Source organism: Gadus chalcogrammus, chromosome 14, assembly GCF_026213295.1.
Source record: "Gadus chalcogrammus isolate NIFS_2021 chromosome 14, NIFS_Gcha_1.0, whole genome shotgun sequence".
NCBI lineage: Eukaryota > Metazoa > Chordata > Actinopteri > Gadiformes > Gadidae > Gadus > Gadus chalcogrammus.
This window is the reverse complement of record NC_079425.1, coordinates 16,388,120-16,414,522: the sequence shown is the minus strand read 5'-3', so window position 1 is coordinate 16,414,522 and position 26,403 is coordinate 16,388,120. Positions and strand designations below refer to the sequence as shown.

At 42.3% G+C, this 26,403-nt stretch overlaps 1 protein-coding gene across 1 annotated transcript in view; it reads right to left on the bottom strand.

The window, feature by feature from the left end:
• Positions 1-16,098: 16,098 nt before the first annotated feature.
• Positions 16,099-26,403, bottom strand: part of ddb1 (damage-specific DNA binding protein 1) — a 52,148-nt gene continuing 41,843 nt past the window's right edge. Inside the window, exons 22-27 of the mRNA XM_056608673.1 lie at positions 25,657-25,827; positions 22,898-23,007; positions 20,646-20,815; positions 19,364-19,466; positions 18,835-18,958; positions 16,099-17,062 (exon numbers count right to left, since the gene is read on the bottom strand). Of these exons, the coding sequence (XP_056464648.1) occupies positions 16,979-17,062; positions 18,835-18,958; positions 19,364-19,466; positions 20,646-20,815; positions 22,898-23,007; positions 25,657-25,827 (762 nt within the window). The 3' untranslated portion in view covers positions 16,099-16,978. The remainder of the gene's footprint in view (positions 17,063-18,834; positions 18,959-19,363; positions 19,467-20,645; positions 20,816-22,897; positions 23,008-25,656; positions 25,828-26,403) is intronic.

Below are 26,403 nucleotides of genomic sequence, written 5' to 3'. Positions count from 1 at the left end.
ATATATATATATATATGCAATTAAATAAAATAGCAATTCAGTAATTATTCATATGAAAAGATATTGTGATCTGAATATTGAATCAAAAGGTCTGTGATTGGTGTCTGTGACTAAAAATGAATGAGGAGGAATCTGCAGCAATTAACATGCGGGGTACTTGACTGGACAACCCCCCTCGGCTTGCCCTCTGCAGCATGAAACATGCAGCCGTTTAAGGTTAGCTTTTTCTCCTCATCGACCCTCTACTTCAAGACCACAACCTTCCGCACTGAGAGGGAAAAAAAAGACGCTTCAAGTACGGGGATCCGCCCGGAGAAGATCAGGGCATTCTCGCCCACCACCGTCCCCACCGCGTTCTCATCAATTCCCCCGTCCACTGAAATCCCTTTCGCTTTGAAGCTCCACCCTGGCCTTGGAGACACTGCCTTAAGCCTCTCGTTCCCCATTCCGACGCAGCCGTTTTAACCAGCCGCTCTGATGGGGGCAACACCCGAGGCTGCATGTCTTCCCTCAGGATACCTTGTTCCGGGGCTTATGTGCTTGTACCCTTGTGGGTAGGTTGGTGTTCAATAGAAATGGAACCGGAATCTATTCAAAATGTATGGACAAATTGTTGGCATTAGACGGCGCCTCTGTGTGCTCTGTAAATTGGGCAAAAAATAAGCACTGCCTGTATTTTCTCCCATGTGTTTTTCTAGCACATAAGTGTTGTTCTAGCACATAAGTTATGCGTTGGTAATTGTATTGCTGAGCTGTTAGTTCTTTATGTACGTTGTAAAGAAATTCTTCTTCTGCATCTCAGTAGGTTTTTACAAACCACAAGTAGATTTTGCATCGTTGTTCGTTGCTTTAGGGGAACTTACACACACAAAACAAAACTCCAAGCAGACACAAAACTAAAAATGGGTCAGTCAGGTTTTCGAATCCGTATCACTGACATCTTCAAGGCCATTGGAAGGCACTGTATCCACCACAGCTACCCCAAGCTATATTTATCAAAATGGACGGACTGCAAAAAGACAAAAATCAAAATGAAAACAGGCAGGTCTAAAAGGGGTAAACATCCATCGATATAGCACAGAACTGGAAACCATATGAAGGGTGGTGGTTGTGTTGACTTTCCAAAAGAATAATGAGGAACCCTTCAGTCAGGCCCTATGCATTACAGACAGGCAGGGAACTAGGGTACCGGATTTCACAGACTCGAGGATCACTGCTTGCACTGACTAAGCGCATCAAATTAAACTGGAAATAGGAGTAAAATATCAATCTAAACCATAAACTCTTTCCCACAAGGTCTTGCATTGGCTCCCACTGCGTCAATGGATCCAATGCGCTCTATCTCTCTCTTCTCTTTGATGCATTATTCATTCCACGTGTTTTCGGCTTTCTACCATTGTGCGTGTGATCAATAAAACATACCTGTGTGCTCGCTCTCTCACCTCCTCACATCCCTTCTCGTCCCGTTCCCAAACCTAAACCCCTGAGCACTCACCAAGGTGATGTAACAGCATAGAGGATGGAGGATGGTTTTGCCAAAGAGAGAGGGGGCTTTGAGTCATCATCGGGCTGTGTGAACTGTGTCTTATCAGAGGATATATACAGCACGGACCCAGCGTGATTCAACGTGCAGCACAATGGATTTATGCTCCATTAAAATAATGAGCGCTTAGTTCGTACCTTCTCCTAAAAACTCGCATCCCACTGGAACTGTATTAACTTCCCTTTTGACATAGCCTAAAGTAAGATGCAATATTAGTTCAAGTGCAGGTCCTCCCTACTTCAAATCCTGACACATAAAGAGGCATCTTTGTTTGAAGAATTAACTTAAAGATGAAAGATGAAAACTACACTTTTCCTGGGATTTTGGGTGTTGTTTTGGGTCTCTGGTGCTCAAACACGCATGCAAACTTTGGTAAAAGTCTGTACATGATCTTTTGAGTTAGATATGCATTTCTGAAAGTACCCCGCCTACAGTTACCAAACGAGCGAGTCAGTTGAATACTACCTCCCACTTCCCCACTCCCCTCCAATCAGAGCATAGCTACGATTCTTTTGGACCAGCGGACAAGCAGCTCCGGCAGGGGGAACTCGGCGGCAGCTCAGCTCCGGGAGTGCAATCAGAGAGTTCAGAGAGTCAAGGCCAAAGGTCCTTTCATCCAATTTTTCTCAACCATGTCCCCCACTACGAGTCTTTACCTGTTGTGGAAGTGCCAGAGACGTCAGACGCAGTCTTTATGATTCATAATATCATCCGAGGGTCACATAGCTTTTGGCCGTGATATTAGATATAATATTATATAAATACCCATATATAATATTATTATTATTATTATTATTATTATTATATATTATATAGATATAGAGCTCCAGGAGTCCGCAAACGGCAACAATCCCTTCTCCTCCATGCTGTGGTTCAGTCCGACAGCTCATTTGCAATAAAGCTACAGACACCAGAAACAGTGCATTCTGAAGGGACTGAAACAGAGGGGAATAGCGGTAGGCAAGATTATTTTTCCTAAAAGCTATTTCCAGCAAACAGCTTCAAAAACATATTTTCTGGAACTCAAATACCATGTTTACTTGTTGTGAAAACGGCATAACATGTCTCCTTTAAGGCGATTGGGTTTTAGAAATCCAATATTTGTTCAACTTCACTATAGCTAAACAGTTGAAAATTCCATTCAAAATTAAATATATATATGTATATATGTATACATATATGTATACATATATGTATGCTGTCTGTCGCATTGCTGGCTGTTCAGCGTTATTTCTAGCTTTGAAATCCATTTAAATCCATTTGTTTCATACTTTGCACACCTGGACTCATGGCACTTGTCCGGTTGGGTTGGGTTGTTAAACGATTTTCTCGTTACTGGCCTAAACCCAGCAGTTTTCAGGAATAAATAGACCGCTTGCCTCACAACAATTGATCTGTGTAGACATTTGCAAAATTAAATAGCAATTGTCATCATGAACCAAACAATATATTACTAAAGAATGCCTGTATATCAAGAGATGATTATTTTTTTAGATGGGTGGAATCTCAATCATTAATTTATTTAGCACTTGGTATTGGTTGTGGAAGATGATGGATTCAGCCACAATTAACTACTAATATAGTTTGTATTGAAAAAAGCAGGGAAATGTGTGACCACCTATTGTGACTGTAGAACATTCAGATTACAGATTCAGATTGCATATTCTAAACGCCCATTTAAAAGAAAAAGGTGAACCACAATCTACTAAAGTGAAAAACTGATCTAACATCTTATATAAATTGCAAAGGCAGAATTCTGCATTTAAAGGGATATATTTCGGATAGCACATTCCGTATATATATACAGTATATAGGTATCCCATATCTGAAAAGGAGGCTGCAAGTCAGGATGTAGGCTATGAATCTGAATGAAAATTAGGTAAATAGGTAGTGGCCATCCCCAAAATGCACCAGAATACAGGAAATCAAATTGAAATCAAAATGAAAAAAAAATGATGGGGGGGGGGGGGAACCTCAGACCCCCTGTCTATTTCTGTGCCCCACCAACATGTTTGATCGCCAGCCGCCACTGGCCAGGGTCAACAGTAATAGCCCCCCAGGCTAAAGCTTAAATTGGATCCTCATTGTCAACAACATTAAGCTCCTCTAGGGCTATCTAGAACAATGATTCTTTATGAGGTTGAATAATTCTACCGCACTGCTAAAGTCGGTAGAATGTTCCTTCCAGATAGAAATACAACCCTACTAAGTACCAGTACAGGGAGTACAGTGGAATGGTGCATTGTGTTATGTGGCCATATATTGACTTGGACCTAAGGCCCCCCATAAGTGTAGTTAATGATAGGGACTCCAGTTCATAGAGAGAGACAGCATATTATCGCTCACTAACTCCAGACTCACCTTTGACATCTGGAAATGGCATATGCCAGTGGACCACAGTGTGTCCATCTACTGTATATTCTAGAGATGGATGACATTGTTTTTTGTCTACTGTGTCCCTGATCACAATTTATATTTCCTGGTTGCACTCAGTAAATCGTAAATTATTCCCATTGCTACATTTGTAACATGTTGACAGTGAGTGTTAAAATAACACTTCTCTGCTGTCTGGGGGATTATAAACATCTTCTATACCTCTATGCTCCATGATGAACTAGTTGCCGTTGTCCATCTCAACAGGATGTTTGGGCAATGGGAAGAAAGTTTCAGTGGGTTTTAGGATTTTTGTGTGTATTTGTCCAAACATGTGAACAACCTGTCGAAACAAAAAATCATAACCCCTGTCTGTGGTTTGAGAGACCATTTTGAAATACCTGAAATATAATTCAGGACAGAAACATTTGTGTGCCTGAAGAATACCATTATCATTCATTTTAGAATGATAATTCTAGCATCCTGCCGAGAACAAGCGAGAGGAATTCGAAGACGCATCTAATCAAGTGAGCAGACAAGCAACGTCGCAATTCAAATTCTGATTTTAAACCACAGGAAAATAAACACCACTTCTTACGAATAAATCACTTACTTCATCTCACAGGAAAAAATATGAACTTTTCCCTCATCCAATTATTTTTGATGAGGTTATAAAAAAATGTACATTGAACTTTGAAGACATTAATTCCAGGGTCCAAATAAAAGCAAATCTAAATGTTTAATGTAATTCGCAAGTGGCAAATGTGGGGTTCAAGCCGACATAGGACAATTCCAATATCCTATCCTTGTGCTAAATGTGAACCTGAATTGCATTGTTGTTAACCATGTAATTGATACTCAACCTGTGCTATAGCCAACACTTATTTAAACCGCATGATATGACGTTGGCGCGGCTAGAACATTATGGGGATATCCAATGGAAACCAAGCAGACACATAAGTGTCTTCTTTTTGGGTCTAGTTTTGACCGTCAAAAAATAGATCTAAAGTTGCCACTAAGCCATGCTGAGGCCAATGCTCAAATATAATCACATTTCACAATTTCTGTCAGTGTCAACAGTAAGGTACTGGGATGAAAGTGAAACGTGAGGAAGGCAGCTGCACTAAATATTAATAAAAGTGTAAACTCACTGAGAAAAGGGCTATGGAATCAGAAGAATAATAGTATTTGATGAAACAGGTCTAAATTATATGCAGAATCTGTTATTATCTGAAGATCTAAGGTCTGGTGTGTTCCTCTGCCATTGTTCTCCCATTTTTCTTCCATTATTCTCCCATGATTCTTCCATTATTCTCCCATGATTCTCTTCATAGAGTCTAGCGTTCCGGTTTGTCTTTGTGGGCGTCGTTACACGACGAGTTGGGGAAGAACAGTCATTGGCTAGTCATTGTCATTTTTTTGCTACATTAGCCCTTTTAGCAAACAAACAAAAACAAACAACAAAACTTGACATTGTATTGCACACACAAAAAGACAGTGCATGCATAAACCTGTGACAGGTTTAAAGCATGTAATCAGGTGTGAATAGCATTTAAAATCAACATTAAAATGACCAACTACAAAGAAAATACATCTCATTACTGGCGCGGCCATCATTATTTGTTGAGTTATATGGTTGTCCACGTTGAACTCGGTGGACTCTCAGAAGTCTGAATGGGACCGACCAAAAGGAGAGGTGCCTCTGTGAAATTTCGCGAGTAAGCTGGGAAATTTCCCGCTTTGCAACTCGTGCGTGTGGTGTACGATGCATCTCGAAAACACCATGATTCCTATTGGGTTACCGTTATTCAAATCAAACCAATCACAAACCGCCAACACCCCCCCTAGGTGGAACAATTGGCGGAGTGTGGTACCTGGGCAAGATGGGCCCCCGACCTGTTGGTCTGAGCGGGTTCTGTCATTGGACTTGGAGACAAGGGAAGGCCCATTTGGGGTTGGAGACATACATCTGGCAGGGAGGAGGATGAAAACAGGATGAAGGGGAGTTCACATCAATTGTTTGACCAACTCCTCAAATGTAGTGGACAGATAAGAGGCCTGTGTCTGGCACTGAGGGGGATTTAATAACAGGGTGAAAGTGAGGGCAGGGAAAAGGTCTCATAAACTAACAGTTGGGGTCAGAGAAAGAGCTCTGGCAGGGAGGGGGAAACAGCATGAGGCGAAAACATATCCAACTGTTTAACAATAAATACAATCCTCAACAAATCCCACTGGACAATGCATGCACTGTTGGGAGCCTGACATATACTTCTTCAGTGTGGGAAATGCAGCGGGGAACCAACTACAGACTATTGGGGTCACTTGGGGAATAGGAGTACAGTGGCATGGCCATCAAACAAAGTATGGGGTGGTATTCTTGATTTTATGGGCGCAACAGGACCTCGATAAAATATTTTGGACAGGTACTCCCCAATCCAATCCAGGTGGTGGCTGAAATGGGCCAATAAGCTGATTTGTCAACTCCTTTATACTTAACTTCACTAGCAACCATATCAGCTCATATCATCGCATCACCTTCACATGAAGCTCCTTTCAGAGTTCTCCAGGTAGCAAGTGGTGGTCTAGTATTTGGTGTATTAAGATATTATGTTACTCACCAGTAGGCTACTAAACCTTACGCCACAATATTCTGGATCATCAGACTCGTCCCTTTCAGATCTCCTCATTATGTGATGTTTCTTACAGGCCTTATACTTAGACCTAAAAAAGTGGAAAAGATATTAGACATGGTCCCGGCAATTTGACATCAATCACGTTTACAGACATAACTATGACATGACACTGTTGTGAACTTGTCATAAACGGTAGAAACATATCATAAATGTTTAAGATGGTTTTTGTTGTTGTCGCCATTTTTTGGGTTGTCTTGATTATGACAAGTTGACGTTAACCAAAGTGACATTACCAGAAGTTGTCTTGGTCATGACATGTTGACATTTAATTTATTTGGGATGCCTTTATAATGACATTAACCAGGATGGCATTACCAGAGGATGTCTTTGTCATGACAACTTTATTTATTTATGATTATTATAATAAGATGTGCAAGGTTACAGACCAATTTACTTGCCTTTGGAAAACGGATGTAATTTTGCAACTAAGCTAACTCCGGCATATTTATATTGATGCTCTGGCTGACATGATGATTAATGTGCAATGTCTTAATCAAATAAATAAAAAATAAAAAAATTCTCGCACTTGGTCAGATAGATGTGCGACAGGATATTTTACAAAACTGGTTGTCATGACTAAATTCTCAGACCTCGACTAAAATGGTGCCATTTTGATTTTTCATTAAGATGTCATAAAGGATAGACTGGCTGTCGAGACACCATTATGACAGTGTAAAGAATCAATTCTTTGGATTCAAGTAAAGTGGTACCATTTAGATTTGTCATTAAAGGGACAATGTGTAATATTTTAAGTCATTTATTTCCTCAAATCAACGTATTCATTCATAAATAAGTCCTCATTGGTGTACAATTATCTCTGCCAAAAATCTCACTTATCCTGCTGAGCGAAGAATAATTAATATGTAGTTACATAGGACGGGTAAGCTTCATGGAGGCTTCCATGTTCTTCCGGTCTATGAACTGCCGAGAGGGACAAAAAGCACTACGTGGTACAGGAAATGCAAACGCGTTTTCACTCTGAGCCAGCGTGAATGATGACTGAAATAATTCACTATCTTGCTCGAGGAATAATTACTCATACATCATTATTTTACACTAATGATTCAATGCAGTTTGAAATTTGTTTGAAATAACGAACCTCATCATCACTCGAATGAATCGATGAGGTAGTATTGGATGTCATGACACAGCTTCTTGGCGCATACTGCCCACCGTAGTTTTTGAACAAGCGAGCACTATTAGTTTGAATGCAATATACAATTGTACCACTAGATGGGAGTAATTTTTACACAGTGTCCCTTTAAGATATCATGAAGGATAGATAGAAATTATTTGACCTCGAGTAAAGTGGTAAAATTTTTATTTGACATTAAGATATCATGAAGGATAGACTGGCTGTCATGACACCATTATGAGAGTGTAACGAATAAATTGGTCTGCGCTGTGCGGAAGAAGGACTGGACCACAATGGAGGCGGGCTGTTCACATTTATTTAGATCTGCATTAGCCAAAAGAAAAGTGTCAGTGAGCATCTAGTACCCCATACTGTATATGGGTCAGCATTCTCCTCCTCAGTTAGGTAAGTGCAGACCGCTAATATCTAGAAATATATATTTAACAAAATAATATGACAATAGATAAAATAAGATACTTAATGCAATTTGCTGCATTCCCACAAATGTAAATATGACCAGCATTGATATTACATATAGACAGATAAAACATTCTTACCTGCATGAGCCAAAAGAAAAGAAAATTAGCCTTTACAAAGTCTAGGTTGAAATGACTCCATATGGCCTCACACACTCACTCACTTAAGTTAATTAGCACCTGAGATCAATTAAGTCTATGTGGGAGTCCTAGTCCTCAGGGCTCACTTTGGGATTAGGCCAATGACAGAAGTCATAAACGTTTGACATGTTTATACCGTTTATGACAAGTTCATGATAGTGTCATGTCATAGTTATGACAGTGACATGTCACTCTCCTGTAGATACGTTCAAATAAAGTGTTACTGCTCATTGTACCGGTTGCTCTCTGATCGCTGGCTAAATTACAGTAGGATTCTTGCAATGTGCCGAGAGTTTAAATTTAAATTCCAATGACATTTTGACATTGTCATGTGATAACAGTGAAAGGTTTCCATGGACACCCAACCCTTAATTGAACAAAGATCCCTAGATATGATAACCAATAGCTCTCTTGACCACGCCAATCAATGCATATTTAATTCACATTAAAAGCGAAAGCGAGTAGTGCAACAGCAGTAATCTAAGAAGTAATTTATTAATTGCATTGCTAACCCACCAAGAGAATTCATGGAGTCAAACTTCACAGACAGAACCACTTTAAACACTGGAGGCCATTTTATAAGTCTCGGCATGGATGGAAAAGTGTTCTCAACGCGTAGTCGAAATAATCCAAGGTCCATGCATCAGCTGTCTTTCATTGGTGTTCCCATTTATTATAAAAGCAGAAAGGCTATTTGATATAAAATGGTACTTCAACAGTGTTGGTAATAAAGTGCTGTTGTGCTAATTAACAAATTACTGTGGCGTGCTGTCGGTGGAGTGGGTGCTCCCGGCTACGGTAAGAACTGTGCGTTCCCAGCCATCCACATCTTTGCCCAATTGATTAGCACCCCTGTAAATGTACCTAATTCACAGCGACGTGCCACACCCAGTGCAATACTCCCCCAAGTGGCTAAAATAAGTAAATACTAAATTAACCTTAACTAAATGGTGGCGATAAATGGATTTAACAAATACAAAACCAATTTCTTTAACTTCCAGCTGGAATGCCTGATCACCATATCCTCAAAGAATCATTTAGATTTAGTTAAAAACCCATAATGTGTAGGTCTATGTCAAAAAATTGAGCCATGCTATGAAACACCAACAAATTGCAGTTAAGGTCTCAAACTTTAAATCTGAAACTTGGATCAGGACAGTGTGCCCCAATTTGGATGGAATCTAAATGTAAATAAAATAAAAAATAAAAACAATAATGGTCTACTTCCACCTGTTAAAGGTCAATGTGCAGCATCCCAACAAAGTCCTGAAGGTATTCGCAATACTGTGACATTTCATTAGCTTTCCTTTTTTGAATTATTCACAAAGTGGAAATGTGTTGCAACAGATCCCAATTACACAAATAAAGGCATTTATTATGTATTTTGTTCAAAGGGTAATATATCAACATAAGATCATAGAACATAATATAATTCTTTATTGTCATTGCAAACGACATTGGATGGCAGTCCTCATGGTGCTTTATAAATAAATAGTTATAAAAATAATAGATTATATAGAACAATACAAATACAATATCCAGCTATTCTAAGATAACCCCCCTATACCCTCCCACATCCCCACATCCTCACATACATTCTCCAGTGCATGCTTAAAGTGACCATGAGGTAGCATAGAAACCGTGCAAACAGTGTGTACAGTCCTCAGAGGGGCTTAACCTTACATTCACACTACATGTGCACTCAAGGCCTTCTTGTCAGCTGCTGAGCAGTGGCATACCAAGGTGATATAAAGATTTCCAGAACGCTTTCGATGGAGCAGCGCTAGAAGGACAACTGCAGTTTCTTCCTCTAGTGGGGTTTTTCCTGAGTATTCTCAGGAAGTGCGGTTGCTACTCGTCCTTCTTGACCATGTGGTGGGAAGTGGTAGTCCAAGAGAGGTTCTCTGTGATGTGTTTGCCAAGGAACTTGAAGACAGGAACCATCTCCACACATTCCCAGGTAATGTGGTGCGGTTCCGTGTCTGCCCTTTTCCTATGAAAGTCCATGATTATTTCCTTTGTCTTGGAAGTGTTCAGGATGAGGTTGTTGACCTTGCACCACCCCACCAGTCTGCGGACCTCCTCCTCCCCCCTGAGATGGGACCAACAATGGTTGTGTGGTCCGCATACCTGACGAGGGTGTCGGTAGGGTAGGTGGGGGTACAGCCGTAATTGAAAGAGAATATAGCAGGGAACTCAGTACACAGCCCTGAGGGGCGCCAGTGCTGAGTGGGAGTTGGGAGGAGACGAGTGCGCCTATTCTCCCTCTTTGAGGCCGGTTGGTCAGGAAGTCCATAATCTGTTGGCAGATGGATGGGAGAGCCCTAAATTGATGAGTTTGGTGACAAGTCTCCCCGGAACTATAGCGTTGAATGTAAAAAGGAAGTCTACAAAGATCATCCTCACATAGCTCCCCTGGTGTTCAAGGTGGGAGAGCGGACTGTGGAGAGCAGTGCTTGATGGCATCTTCTGTAGACCTTTTTTTTTTTCAAACATATATTTATTAGGTTTTTCGATTTCTTTTCAGCATAGACAAGCACAAAACAGACGGAACAATCACACAAAGCGCAACCATCCCCCACTCCCCCCTCCCCCCAACAAAATAATCACAACAGTTATGTTAAATTGACATAAAACCAAGATGGAAATAGTTTTTAAGTATGTAGCTGTATGACAGATCCTGCATCCATATACATATTTCTGTATAACTTATTGCTCTGTATGCAAACTGGTGTGGATAGAAGTTGGGTGGGAGGATGGCTAGGATATGCAGCTGGATGAACCGTTCATAACACTTGACAGTGATCACTGGTGTAAGTAACACTGGGCAGTAGTCAATTAAGCTGCTTATGGTAGGTTCTTTGGGCAGGGGAATTATTGTAGCAGATTTGAGGCATAGCGGAACAATGGCTTTGGACAGGTAACAGAGTCTTGTGAAGATATTTGAGAGCTGTGGCTCAGTCCTTCAGTACCCTAACCTCTGACCCCGTCTGGACATGCAGCTTTTCTGGGATTTTCTCTACTGAGTCATCCGCCTCACCTCATGCTCCCGCACAGTGAGTGTATGGCTGTTATTGCAAACAGGGGAGGGTGTGATGGTCCATACATTGGTATTGCTCGCCTCATAGCCCGCAGAGAAACAGTCGAGTTACTTTGCCCGTGAAGCGTCACCATCTGCAGCGGTGCTCCTGTTTCCTCTGTAACTGGTGATCTGCTGAATGCTCTGCCACGCCGTCCGTGGCTTGTTGTTGTTGAAGTGGTCCCAATCCTCCTCTTGTGAGCTGCTTTGGCATCTCTGATGCCTCTCTTCAGACTGGTTCTTACAGCCGCGGTGTCTCCGGATCTGAAGGCGGCATTGCGTTCTTTGAGGAGTCTTTGCGGACCACTCCTGTACACCAGGGCTTTTGGTTGGGCAACATACAAACTTGTTTGCGGACTGTGATGCTGTCAGTGCAGGTGTTGAGGTAGGAGAGCACCGTGGTGGTCAAAGCCTCCGTCCTCGTCCTCGAAGACGTCCCAGAAGGTTCTTTCGCAGCAATCCTGGAGCTGTGATGAGGCTCCCTCAGGCCAAGTCTTTACCGTCTTTGAGGTGACTTGAGTTTTTACTCCTGATGGGGGTATATGCTGGGTTGAGGAGTATGGATAGATGGTCTGACTGGCCTAAATGTGGTAGTGGTGTGGACTTGAAGCCTTTATTGATGTTAGAATAGGCTTTGTCAAGTGCTTTAACTCTCCTTGTAGCACATTTTGTGTGTTGTGATCTTGGGGAGGATTTAAGATCTGCGTTGATAAAATCCCCTGTTATAATGTGGGCCACATCACGGTGTTTGCTGATAGTGCCATGTGGCCTTAAGCAGTGTTAGCATTAGCATCTGGTGGTATGTAAACAGCGGTGACCATTACTGCAGAGAACTCCCTTGGGAGATAGAACGGCCTGCATTTAATTGTAAGATACTAAGATTTAATTGTAGGATAGTGCACCAGCTATTGTGGACGTAAATACATAACCCCCCTCCTTTCCTTTCACCGGTACTTTGTATTTCTGTCCCAGCTAAATAACGTGCGGCTTGTTAGCTCCAAGGGACTAGTGAGTGCAGCCTCTCGGTAATCACCAGAATGCAGCTATGCATGCCATAAGACCAAAGCGTGTAGGTCCTATCTGTTTACATGTACGTCTTAAAAGTCTCCTTGTACAATCTACTTGTTTCCATGTTCATCTGTCTATCAGAGATTAAAAAAAAAGAAAAGTCATATGAGATTAAGGGTAAACAAAATTGTATATTTCATGTAGTGTAGGCAAGTGCCCCAACCATAAGGCGGGAAGAAATATCAATATCTTGCTCCCAAAACGAATGCTTTGGGATTACAGCTGATAATAGAGCCACGGTTATGTGAATTCTGTAAAGTGTCAAATTCAACGACTTGGAGATTGCTGGCATCCCGTATGACAACCCAAGGCCCTTACTTTCTTTATAAAATTAACCATCACTTATTTCATTCAATAACACTATCTACTATCTCTCCAGTGATATTAGATTGTGCATATTTTATATATCTATTAACACACTCTTGGATGTTTAGATGTTCAAGCTGGAGGAAAGATAGAGAATAATAGTATGTAACTGCTATGGTGTTTTTTTAAGGAGGCTGGATTTTCACTATCAAATATTTCATATTTAAGTAACTAATAGGCCTAATATTGATTATTTGATATTTATCGACTAGTTTTTTTTATCTGGTCACAGGCATCAAAAAAATCATGTTTTAATTATTTCAACAGTGGAATTAACAAACCTCACTGTACTGTGAAGTGTTTAAACCCCCTCTTTACTACCTTGCTGACACAGAGCGAGAGAGGCAGAAACTAATTTCGTGCCAGGGAAATGGGAGCTCCTGCCAAGGGGATGATGTAGAGTGCATCAGCCATGTGGTTGTTGTGTCCCGGCCATTCCCCAAGGGCAGGGCCTGCGACAGACACATCAGAATTTCACTGTCTTGCACAACCAGCGACATCCATGACATGTTAACCAGGGAAAACACTGCTAGACCTACAACCAAACCCTTTCACTGTTACCCTGTAAGGACCTTCCAGTCTAGGGGATAGAGGGGGTAGCATAAAGCCAACTCCAACTCACATGTTAACGAAAGGATTTATTGTAAGAGGAATATCAATTCCAAAATAAGATATACGTCAGGGTGGGCTTGGCCCTTGTTGCCAAGCCTCCACCAAACAATTCAGTCCTCAGAACGGCCATATGTTTAGTCCTAAAAACATAGGACAGGGAGATGAAAAAACAAAAAAGGGGGGAAACCAAAACCCCACAAATACATTGGAACTTAACAGCTGGTTACTCACAAAGGCATAGATAGTGGCACAAACCAATGAGATGAGAACATTCAATGTACTTTTTTATCTAAACTGATTTTGGATTTTTAGGGTAGCGGCCATAAAGGCCACACACATGGACACATTTAAAGAAGCTTAATGCAAAATGTGTGTCTCTTTTCTCTGGAATAATAACTAGGTTTCCTTTCTGCTCTTAAATCAGCCTTACTTCCACTGATCCAGGGGTGTGTATATGAATCATGTATTACGAACAGCTAGGCCTATTTATAATTATACATAAGGGATAAACAACAGAAAGAGTGGAGACAGATCCTGATATTCCATACATTTTCACAGAAGCGTCTTCCAATCAGAATCTCATCATGAAAAAACAATGTGACATTTATTTAACCCCAGGCTGGCAGGGTAATCCATAGTCCAGTTGTCACTGTCTTTTTTCCACCACACACACCAGGAGCGAGTTGGGATACTGCTTTAGAAATCACTGGTGTACTTATGGCTTATCAGTTCCAGTGAGGTAGCAAATGTGGCTGTCAGACAGCTTGGATTACACAAACATGAAAATAATTTGGAGATTGACTCCTTAAACTACCACTTTAACGATTCCAGGACAACTGTTTCTATTGATTGAATAATGTGTTAGTAGTGCAAGTTGACAAAATTTGATCCCAATTTTTCTCCCCCTTATCAGAGATTCCTATGGCTCCATAAATCAGGAAATACCTAAGGTTATAGCGCCAAGTGGTGTGTTCATGTAACTATGTAGTAACATACCTCATTTAAGACATTCTATATGGCTCATATTGCTTGATAACAATTCAAATAGGTTTTCCAATCCTATAAGGCCTAGTTTCCTCTTCAGGGGTGTTGTACCCTCTGACCTCTGCAGTCTCCACAGTGAATCTACCCTTAAATAAGGCTAGGTCTGTCTTCATCACCAACTGACATTTAGGCTACTGCGTGAACCAATGGGTCAGTCCCTTGAGCATATAAGTGAACTTCAAAAAGGACGAAAAATCTTGCGTAAAGGTCACATGTATAGGTTTATGTAGTGTTTCAACTATATCAAGGTCCAATAAAACGAGTAGGCTATACTGCTATTCAGTAAGTCGACATACATCCATTAATAGTAAAGGTTCACTTTTAGAAAAGTTTGTAGGGTTATGTGCGAGGTACCCAGTCACCGTAGGCGAACAGCTCCCTCTCACATGCACCGACACCTCGATTTAAGGCGACCAAATCCAATATTTCATGGCAAATTCTAACAGTTAGGAATTTGAACAGCACAAGATGTCATTATTCGGTTGCTTGGTTACTGATGGGCAATTTAATAACATGGATGGTGCGACAATGCCCGATTGACACAAGATCGCTAGGTTAACCAAGTGTTATGCTAACCCCTATGAAGAACACAGGATAGAGGCTCGGTTATAAGGTGATGGGTTCATTTCGAGGGTCATGGCATATCTAACCATAATATTTTTGCATTCTTGGTATATTGTATAAGTATTTGAACACATATTCCTATACTTGCTCTTGTACTCCTGTGACAACCAAATTGAGAACAGCTTATTAGATTGTGTATTATGGTTCTTTACAGGTAATGTGTAAAAAATTGCAATAGGTTTGTGTATTAGGTCAGACTATGGTTACAATGGAAATTATTGTCTAGGTATAAGATAAGTTGGAAAAACGTGTAAAAAAAAGAAAGTGATAGTTGCATAGAGTGGATAAGGGCAGAACCGATAGTTTTAAAAAATAAAATAACCCCTTATAAAGGACCGTCTCTCTGCTCCAGACATGTGTTTTGACAGGAAGGATTGATTTTCTGAAACAATGAAGAGGTACACTCATTGGTCAGAAATTAGCGGGGATCCGTCAATGATTAAAAGTGTCTCGTAAAGAGGTATGCAAGTCAACCAGAACAGATACTCTGAGCATATCACTCACAAAAGCTGAAAGATAGCTACTGTATTTCTAACAGATTACTCAAATTAAGCCCTGCATACATACGAAACCTATAAAGATTGACATTATACGATTCAATATTAGGTTGGAAATGGCTTTAGCGTGGGGTCTTGTGTGGTGAAGGTCAAGTGAAGAACGGGGGTTACAAAGGGCACCCTGGGGAACTCGTGGACCAGTTCTGGCTCTGAAACCGCTGCGGCTGTAAACTAGATAAAACCAACCATGTCCAGCCAATATAGACAAGACAGGAGAGTATAACAGGCTTAGGTGTGTTAACCACTCTGGTATGGACACACATTGGAAGATGTATCTGGTCTTTTATCTACTTCTGTCTCGTAAAATCTGCAGAGATGCTCTGCTGGGTCAGACAAAGAAGATACTGACCTACTATGACACCAAGACCTCCCTGATACTGAGAACACTTAAAAACAAAATAATTGGGACAAGACTCAAAACAGACGGCACAATGGCTGTGCGGCTTGGATGGAGAGAGGGGAAGGGGAAAAAATAAATAATGATTCAAAAGCTGGAATAATAGGATGCTAGGGTAAACGGTAGTAAAGTAACCTTTATTAAAAGAAACATGAAGAAAACATCACAACAACAAAATAGCTAAAAACTCATCACTTTGCTCATTACGTCTCAAACATAAATTTCCGGTTCAAGACTTCAATAATAATTTTCGGAAATCATCCGCTGCATGTTTTCAACTCTAGAAAAACAATGGTGATAAAGAACTATTGTGTGGGAGATGCTTGATAACCATGTCACTTTTATTTTGCATAAAGTAGCATGAAGCATCGACAACTGGCCATGGATTCTCATTTCAAATAGGATCAATGTCCAGGGTTGGTCATGTCGTTGCACACCAATTCACACAAGCACACATGCATGCCCAAACAGACACACACACACACATGCCCAAACAGACAGACACACACACACACACACACACACACACACACACACACACACACACACACACACACACACACACACACACACACACACACACACACACACACACACACACACACACACACACACCTAAACCACAGTTTTTTTTTATGGTAAAATAGAACAACATTTCCCATGTAGCACTCGCTGCCTACAAGAGAAGTACTACGTTTGAGTATGTCGCGCCGTCAGGGGCTCCACCAAGATGTCAAATAATTGAAGTCTGAAGGACAGACATGCACAGTTTATTTATAATTATTTACAAAACCGCAGTCTCCAAATTTCCACCCCTCATCCATCTCAAATATTCCCCCTTTAACAATTTATGACGACCCCGAGCAGAACCTAATGGATCCTGGTCAGCTCTTCTACGATCTTGATCACCTCGTCCACTGTGGCTTCACGCTTCATGCCGCTGCCGTCATCGATCTGAAACACACACACCAGAGATGATGGCCACTGTAACATCTGCAGCACGTCCACAAAGCCCTTCTCACTGTTCCTCCCCCCTCTCCTTTTCTTGCTCTTATATAACCCTCGTCACCCCCATTTCCTCTCCTTACCCTTATCTAACCCATCTCTTCTCCCTTCTCCTCTCCCATTCAGACTGCATCCCACCGAGACAAAGGTGAGTTTGTCAATGTAAAATATTGTTATTTTCTTTCCTCTGCTGATCAGAACCCAGCGCTCGCGCACATTTAAGTAAATGTGAGAGGAATGAACATGAACTGTTTGACTAGCCTACTGTGGTCTTGAAGAATGGCAAATTGAAAAACTGTGTTGCGATTCTAAAGTGACATATCGCCACTTTGAACCAGCTACAGGTGCTACGGCAGATAATTGCATTGTATCGATCAGAATTGCAAAATTGTAATTAGAAAATAATAAAAATGTGTATATCTATAAGTATATCTATGTCGACATACCCCCATGCAAAAAGTGTGATTTTAACTTAAATTGATATGCACTATTAATTAAGTTGATGGTGGCGGGATCACTCACATGCTTATTGGAAGAGCATTTCTAAAAAGGTCAACTTCCGACCATGCACATCCTTCTGCTGACATTTTGCAAGCTCCCCTTAACAAGCCTAAGTCGCCCACATCTTCACTCTTGAATACACTGACATCAGTAAGAGAAGGACGGCCCAGACTAGTTGACGGTTGAATAAAACATTTCAGAAACTGGAAAAAAGGTATTTGTTACAGAAACTCTCCAGGCCAGGAAGGGATTGATTTGTTGCAAACAACTGCAGGGCTACTATGCGTTTAGCAGTTTTAGGTCAATAGCAAAAGGAATTTATTTTCCTTCTCATTGGTAGGTGTTATGGTCAGAAAAACATTTATATTTCTTCCAATATTATATTTTGTTCTGTATTTAAGGATCTTGGTCATCGTGTGGTTTGCTTGGGGGATTATTTCTTTTGCAACAAAAGGACAGCAGGATCATCTCCATGTGTTGATCCGTTGGTTTTATCCTTTCCATCATCCCCCCCTTTATTCTCCAGCTTGTCTCATTATAGGATAATGCGCTACGATGAGTGCGTAATATATACACAGTTTTCCTCCACTTGGATCAAAAAAAGAGAGATTTGCGTCGAGGGCAATGAAGAAACAAAAAAAGAGAATGCTAGATATCAAAATTCTGCCATATTAGACAAACATTGTTTAAATTGAAAAATTATTTGTTTGCTGCAAATCCTTCATTAAACGCATATAATGGATGAAGATAATAGGTGACACTATGCAAAAACACATTCCTCGTAAGACTAATCCAATATCACTGGATCACATTGTTACATTCTGCAAATTGCTCTGGCCTAAATCCTGTTGAAATCCTTTTCCACAAATTTAAAAAAACTAGGACCAATCAGTGATCAGGGGAGGGAGTTTAAGTTCACGAAGAATGGAGGAGCAACGCACTCCCCGAGACAAAACAATAATGGCAGCGCCCAAGGAAAGGGTAGCAATCAAAGTAGTATCCAAAATAGACCTTAACCCTGTTAAATGATTACCAGAAATCTGCAAGGAAGGCAATTTCAGATAACATGTTTTTGCTTTACTTCCAACCGGATTTGGCAAGAGAATCAATACAGCCGAGGCAAGGCCAGACAATGATTGAGTTTCATTGCGAAAAGCAAAACAGGAATATAGGGAAAGTCCCAGCCACCACAAGAGTGGTTGTGCTGCAGCCCCCCTCACCTGCAGAGTATTGACCACTTCCTGCATCTTGGTGCGGCCCAGGTCCAAGAAGCTCTCGATCAGGTCCCCATCGATGAACCCCGTGGCCTGCTCTGTTTTGCGCTCTGTGTGGAACGACCTCCAGGTGATCCAGAGTCAAGGGAAAAATACACCCCATGTGGGCATGCGGCCAGAGAATGTCCATGCAAGGAATACATACATATATTTGTATTTAAATACATACACACATACATACGCACATCCAGTCAAGTCATTTGATTTACAGTGAATTCGGTCGCATTCAGGAGCAGTTTTCTATAGAAATAGACCTATAGGTGCCGTCAGTGTCTCCTGTGTGCCCATGTCATGTCTTTGGTGTGGCGACGGCTGCCTTGAATAAGCCATTTCACGCATAAAACCCTTGAACCAGGTGTCCGGCACACACTCCAAAAAATGAATTAGAATAGACCCTGGTTTAATTTAGCAACCACCAGAGAATTGAGTTTGCAACTGTGTGAGTTTGTATGTGGGGAGGACATGTGAAGGATATAAGCTGTGTTCAATCTTGCCCACGCTCTTGATGACCTTGTTGAGGCGGTTCTGTAGGTCCAGTAGGAGGCTGTACCAGCTCTCCGACAGGGACGTCACCAGGCCTGCCGCAACACACGGAGGGCGAGAGACGGAGACGGAGGGGAGCGAGCGCAAGAAACAGACAGACAGACAGAGAGGCAGAGAGTCAAACATAATGAAGCATCATCACAATTACTAAATAAGGTGTCACGTCTTTCCTTAAAACAATCCCTAAATTAAATCTCTTGACAATCTTAAGAGGACTGCTTTTCATTGCGTCAAATACCTGGCTGTATGATGCAGTGTTTTATTGTCACTTCTGTTTCAGTCCTTTAATATAGTCAGTCTATCATACCGCCTCCCACCAGCCCTTCAACACATACATTACATTACATCCATCTTCCATTCCCTTCATCTCTCCCTCTCTCGCTCGCTCTCTCTATGAGGACACTGCTGGTTATGATCAACACACGAGGCATTGCAACATCCAATTGCTTCCCGGAACAGGGACAAGAGTCGAAGAAGCAGCCATATAATACATCGAATGACCCACGGGGAGATCCCTGCTGAGTCCCCATTCAAACACATTACTTCATAACCATCATGGTCACCCAATGCTAAACGCCTCACAATGAACCTGGGTGGGCTTCTTCTACGTGCGTCTTCCTCTCTTAGTTACTCGAGCCTGCTAGGAGTCTGAGCAGCCATTCCTGTCTGGACAGGAGATAGACTCCGGGAAATACCGGCTCCCGCATGGAACTTTAATCACACAGACTATTTGTATAATAGAGACTTGTTTATACAGACTATTTGTGCAAACAAATAGTCTGTTGATTCCTCCGCTCGACATTGCGGTTGGCTTCCAATCATGCAATTAAAAAAAAGTGTAATGCTAAAATAACCATTACTGCTTGCTTTGCAATCACAATGTTGTTGTGTATGGGTTCCATCCTTCCTCCTCCACCTCATCCCTTAATAGCAGCAGAAGTGGCTGGAGGGTCGAGGAGGAGGCAGGCAGGTGCATTATTCTTCATTACCAGGCGGAATTTGGGGAATATTTCTTCCAACTAGAGAGTCTTTCCATGACACCACATTAATGTCTCTCAAAACCTCAACCCTCCCCTACCACCACCTCAGTACCCAGGCAAAGAGAGGGGGGGGAGCAAGGGAGAGGGACAGAATAAGACTGAGAAAGTGAGAGACAGAATCAGAAAGAAAGGGAGAGAGACAGCCAGGCGTACACAGGGGACGCCCTTCCTCACCTATCATGCCGTTGACGGTGCCGAAGAGCACGGAGCCCTGGGTGGGCGTGGAGCTCTCCCCCAGGTTCTGCAGCACCAGCGACCCGTGGGAGAACACGTTGACGAACTCCCCAAGGTGGAAGACCCCCACCTCCTGGAGGTGCTGCCGCTCCTCGTCTGTGGTGGCCGCGCTGTGGGTTACCGTGACAATAGTCATTAAAGGGGACCGATTATGCTTTTTCGACTTTTATGACCTATAAACGTTGTTATAATGATTGATAGTCATGTTTAACCATACTAAAGTGTCAAATAATGACGTACATGCATTTCGACGTATTCCCTGCCGACAGTCTGGGGTGGCTGTGCAGAGCGCTAAACACTCGGGACAACGATTGCGATTCACTTGTTCACATTTCCTGGAAATCATCTACATAGAGGCACTCCTGCCACGCCCCCATATGCCTGGTCAAGTCTGCCCGCGCGCACGCTTCAAGGAAGGTAACCAATCACAACGGAGTTGGGTTGGCAGGAGGGGGGCGAGGGGGTGGAGAAGGACGAAACCGAGCGTTGACAGAGAAGGCTGAAAGCGCCCAGATGAGAGGAAGAGTTTCCCGAAAATCGACATCGTTTTTTATGCTGTGATTCATGTCAGGTTGCTGTGATTAATGTCAGGAGTCATTAATAAGAAATTAAGACCAGAAAGGTAGTATAATAGGTCTGATGAAAAGGAGAGCCAGGGGGAGGTAGTGATGGGGGGGGGGGGAGGTATGACAAAGGGAAAGGCAAGAACACGCAGGAGAGAAGTAAAACAACCTCACAGAGGAAGCGCGCCGAGGGATATTAAATGACACGCCGGCCCGTCAGAAAACAAATAAAGAAAGCAAAGATAACACATCTCTCAGGGGACGAGAGAGATGGATGGAAGCGCCGGCGTGATTGTAGCGTTCGGAGAAGGGTAAATAAAAAGGTCAACCCAGACCAGCACAGCAGAACGGGAGATAAAGGTCAGCACCACACAGGGAGTACACCTGACGCATTGGGTGGCTAACAGGCGCTGACGCCCAGACCAGAGCCGCGCACACACCCTCACCTCCACACACCGTAGGGCTGACAGGGAAATAAATGAGCAGGGCAACACGGCTAAGGAGCCAATTAGCGCAGGGGAAAGGCTTTTAACGATGACTCAGAGGACGCGAGGAGGGAGGTAGGATGGAGGAAAGAGGCCGCCACGCGGCTGCTGCACACGCCGTCTCGTCCGGAAGAACATGCTGGTTTTTGGTTTCATTTAAAGTCTGGTGAGTTCACTGTGGGAGGGGAGTCGCTAGGTGACAACGTGAAACAGAACAAAGTGTTGAATTTGTGTAATATGATATTTCCATGTAAAACGGGTTAATAGTGTGCAACGGGATGTAGGCAGTAGGTGATTTGATCCTTCAGGATTTAATTGGATTATGTTTAAAGTGACAGATCCGCCCTGCAAGTTGTCTGTCACCCCGTGGCAGGCTCTGTCTTTTGCTTGAGAGCGAAAGAGAAAGGGGGAATAATATGACTATCAAGCATGTTTATTCAGAGCCATCATCTCTCATAATCAAACCCATTAGTGGGACCACCAAACACATCTCCAAAGCCTTGGAGCTTCACTCGCATTGGGGAAACTTATTTCTTAAATGTCCCACTCGTTCGAAAGTGTTGGGTTAGTAATACTGGCTAAAGAACAAAGTGCACCTTGAGGTACTCACCACCAGTGATACCATTAGAGTAACGCGTTACTCTTATCTGACCAATCTTTTCAGGAACAAGTATTCTAACGCGTTACTATTACCACACACATTGAAGATAAAAAATAAATAAAGAATTCAGGAAATTTATTTTAAGTTCAACTTATTAAATTGTCAGGAGATACATTGTTGAAGTTGCACTTCCTATAAAGCGAGTATTGGTAAAACCGGTTGTCTTTTTTGTTGAGGCAGCAGGGGTATTGTCGGCAGCTGCTGAATGTAACTAATAAAGTAAATTGTAATCTAACTTAGTTACTTCTAAAATCAAGTAATCAGTAAAATAACTAAGTTACTTTTTAAGGAGTAATCAGTAATCAGATTGCTTTTTCAAGGTAACTGTGGCAACACTGCTCATCATCCCAAACAGAATGAGGACGGCTTTAAGGAACGCTGCTGCTCTTCGCTTAGCATTTTTCGTTCAATTAAGTTTGTCCTTGATCTTGCAACTTTGTGCGTGGGACAGTTCCTGTTGATTTGCTGTTGGCGTTTCCTCACCTGTCCTTCTGACACACAAACAGGTTGAACGCATTCTCCGCCCCCAGGAAGTTGTCATCATCCAGGATCTCCACGGCACTCATCCAATTTGGATTAAAGTCACGGGCAATCTGAGAGGTAAACGAGAGAGAGGTAATGTGAAACAGCCCTGTTATCTATGCCCATTTCATATCCACTCTGCACTGCTGCTACTTCTTTTGGAAGCACTAGAATTTACAGAGAGCAAGGTGCCGGTATTGTTGATGCTGCTATTTAGGTCTTCTGGCGAATGCGTGTTTGTTTGTGCACACATCATGTTCCTCACCTTTTCTTCTGGCACACAAACAAGGTTGAAATCATTGAAAGGCTTACAGGATATTAAGGCAATAGAAAGAAAATATTATTAATTCATAGATGAATGCTATTCATAATTACATGTAGATACTAGGGCTGGAACGATATGCGTATCGAAACCGAAATCGCGGCACTCAAAGCCCCGAACCTGTCTCACGTGCGAAAAGGCAGAAGCGCAACACGCCCTTTCTAACTCCCAACTAATGTAAAAATTAAATGTCAGACAAAATAGTATCTCTCCGGTCAAATTGTCTGATTGAAATTTGCTAATAATCTATAGTAATAACTAATAGTCTGCTGACACCGCTCCTCTTATCGATGCCGTAATTCTGCAACGAGATGCCCTCGCTGTGATGACAGCACTCCGTGGCTACGGGGGATTGCATTTCTCCACAGCCTGCGAAGTCCTCATATGCGTTATGAACAACATTTATCCAGAGTGGGCCAAGCTCGCAAAAATAGCCTGTGTGATCCCTGTCTCTAGTGTTTTGTGTGCTTTGACCGGCAGTTGGTCTGCTTATAGGTCGGAATGAAGCGGCCACCGATTATTGACAGGCTGGATACTTTATTCTACAGGACTCGTTTGTTTCTTCACTAGACACACACACACACACACACACGATACCGCTCGCTCTCCTCGCTCGTCAACTCACTCGTGGGATCATGGGATGTATCGAACCGTGGGTCAATAATCGTGATACAAACCGAATCGTGAGTTGGTATATTGTTACAGCCCTAGTAGATACACACTGTGTGTGTGTGTGTGTGTGTGTGTGTGTGTGTGTGTGTGTGTGTGTGTGTGTGTGTGTGTGTGTGTGTGTGTGTGTGTGTGTGTGTGTGTGTGTGTGTGTGTGTGTTGCAAATCTTTTGTTCATCCCAAAACAGGCTCATCTGTAGGGCTCTCCCTAGCTTGGTGAATGAGTTGGACTCTGCATGTGCATTGTGTTATTTTGTGCACGTGTCTCAGGGTTAACTCTCCTAATCCCTTCCACTGCAACCCATTGGAACACACCCAAGAGGAGGGTAGGAGAGGGCTATGCGCTACAAAAACTAAATACAAAAACTTTCATAAAACATGAAAAACATGAAACTGATCCAACATCTGCAACTCAGATGTTGGATCCAGAACCTTTTTTATTGGATCCGGCACCTCCTGCGTCATTCTGAAAAATGATTTGCCCATGAACACTGCAATGAATGTGCAGTGTTTCACAAAACGTTTGTGTTTGCATTTCCGCGTTTTGAGTTAAAGGGTTAGATGGATAGGGGAGAGGGACGGGAGGGAAGGCACTTCAAGTGACGCATGCGCTTTTGCAAAGTTATGAAAATTGGCAGGCTTAACTATAGGTGCCACTATAACAAGCCTTTGAAATGTAACTTAATCAACAGGCTGTCATTTCCACTAGGAAAGTGCAATACGCATGGAACTTGTTATACATTCACCATACGTCATGGTGAACAACATTCAGAGTCTGACCAATATGGTCAGATCATTATAACTTGATGCAATGGCTCCAACTTGACCAAACACCCAAAACCCAAAAGATTTGTTGCCGGAAGTGGTAAAAGCTGCAAACTCTGCAAACATGTACTAGGTGACTGTGGGACTATATGGTGTGAAATTCATAGCAATAAGGCTAACGAAGGCAGAGATATACATTTTAAAGTGAAATACATGCATATCTCCGATGTTTATACAGCTCTAACATTGTGTCAAAAACACGTAGGCTCGGCTGTCGAATAAGGCTACAAAGGGTAGATTCCATGCCAAATAATAAAAAAAAAAAAATTGGAGGCATTTGTTTGAATTTGCCTGTCTGAACCACGGCCTCTCTACAATGCAGGCTGGGCCTTAAGGCGGTACACATTTAATTTTGCAAACATCCGTTTGACAGTGGATTTGGACACAGTATGCTTCAGAAACATGGTGGGTGATTGTTTTGATATGTTCACTTCTGGAAAAAACGTTTTTAAGGCACACCAATGCCAATTAACATACCGACGAAGCTCACCATACCTCGGGGTACGGAAGACTTCTATTTCTCAAAATATACTCTAATCTGCCCTTGGCAGTCTACGGTCAAACTGTCGGTCATACTGTCATACTGTCGGTCATACTGTCATACTGTCGGTCATACTGTCGGTCATACTGTCATACTGTCGGTCATAATGTCGGTCATACAGTCATACATACTGTAGTTCATACGGTCAGACCCCGTCATGGTTGCTTGCAACTATATATTTTTTTGTTCCGTTAGCCCCAACCACTGTTTTGAGTTGCCGGTTCCAGCTCCGCTCTGCACTCCGGGACCTCCCTGCCTAATGGGTGCCAAAATTGAATTTCCTTTGGCTTTTTTATGGTTTTACCGGTAACCGTGGTTTCCTCAGAAGGTGTGAAACTGGTGCACACACACACACACACACACCTCTTCAAAGTTGCCCTCCATGGGTTTGTAGGCCAGCAGGAGAACGGACCTCATCAGGTCCCCCACCAGGATGAAGTCCCCTTTGTTCTTCAGGTAGAGGGCCATGATGTTGTTGTAGTGGTTGCACTCCGTGCGCAGCTCCTTCTCTGCCGTCCACTCGTACAGACGCACCTAGAAGAACACCACAGGAGTTGGCTGAGGACAGTCAGGGTCGGATGCCCACCTGGACGCTCACCTACATCCAGTCCGACCGTCAACATGGAAAGTTGTTCCCTGTAACTCTGCGACTGTGCTCACAATAGCAATTGATTTAAGACATTCAACATTGCATGGCTAGCTTTGAAAGACAACAAAAATTGCAGTTCCCAATAGGCTGTTAATGTATACTCTGAACAAGCTTTGGGTGAATAATTGATGAATCATTTAATTTAAGTCTTTAATGTTTAGTGTGTGTCCATACAACTTATTTTATCCAGATGCTGGATAACGCCACAATATTTTTTTAACCCTAACCCTTTTAAAAAGAACAAATACATAAAACCCATCAAACCTCAAATCGAACCCAGTTGTCACACTCAAACGGGAAAGCGTGTGTGTAGTGGTGTGAGTAATTGGGGCCGTATGTGGGTTCCATTGTTGCTCCCCCTTCATCAGCAGTACCCCTGATGGACAAATACAAACAAATGCCCCCAACACCAATGCCGTCTCAGTCTTAATTAAGAGGCGATTGATTGTAACATAATAAAT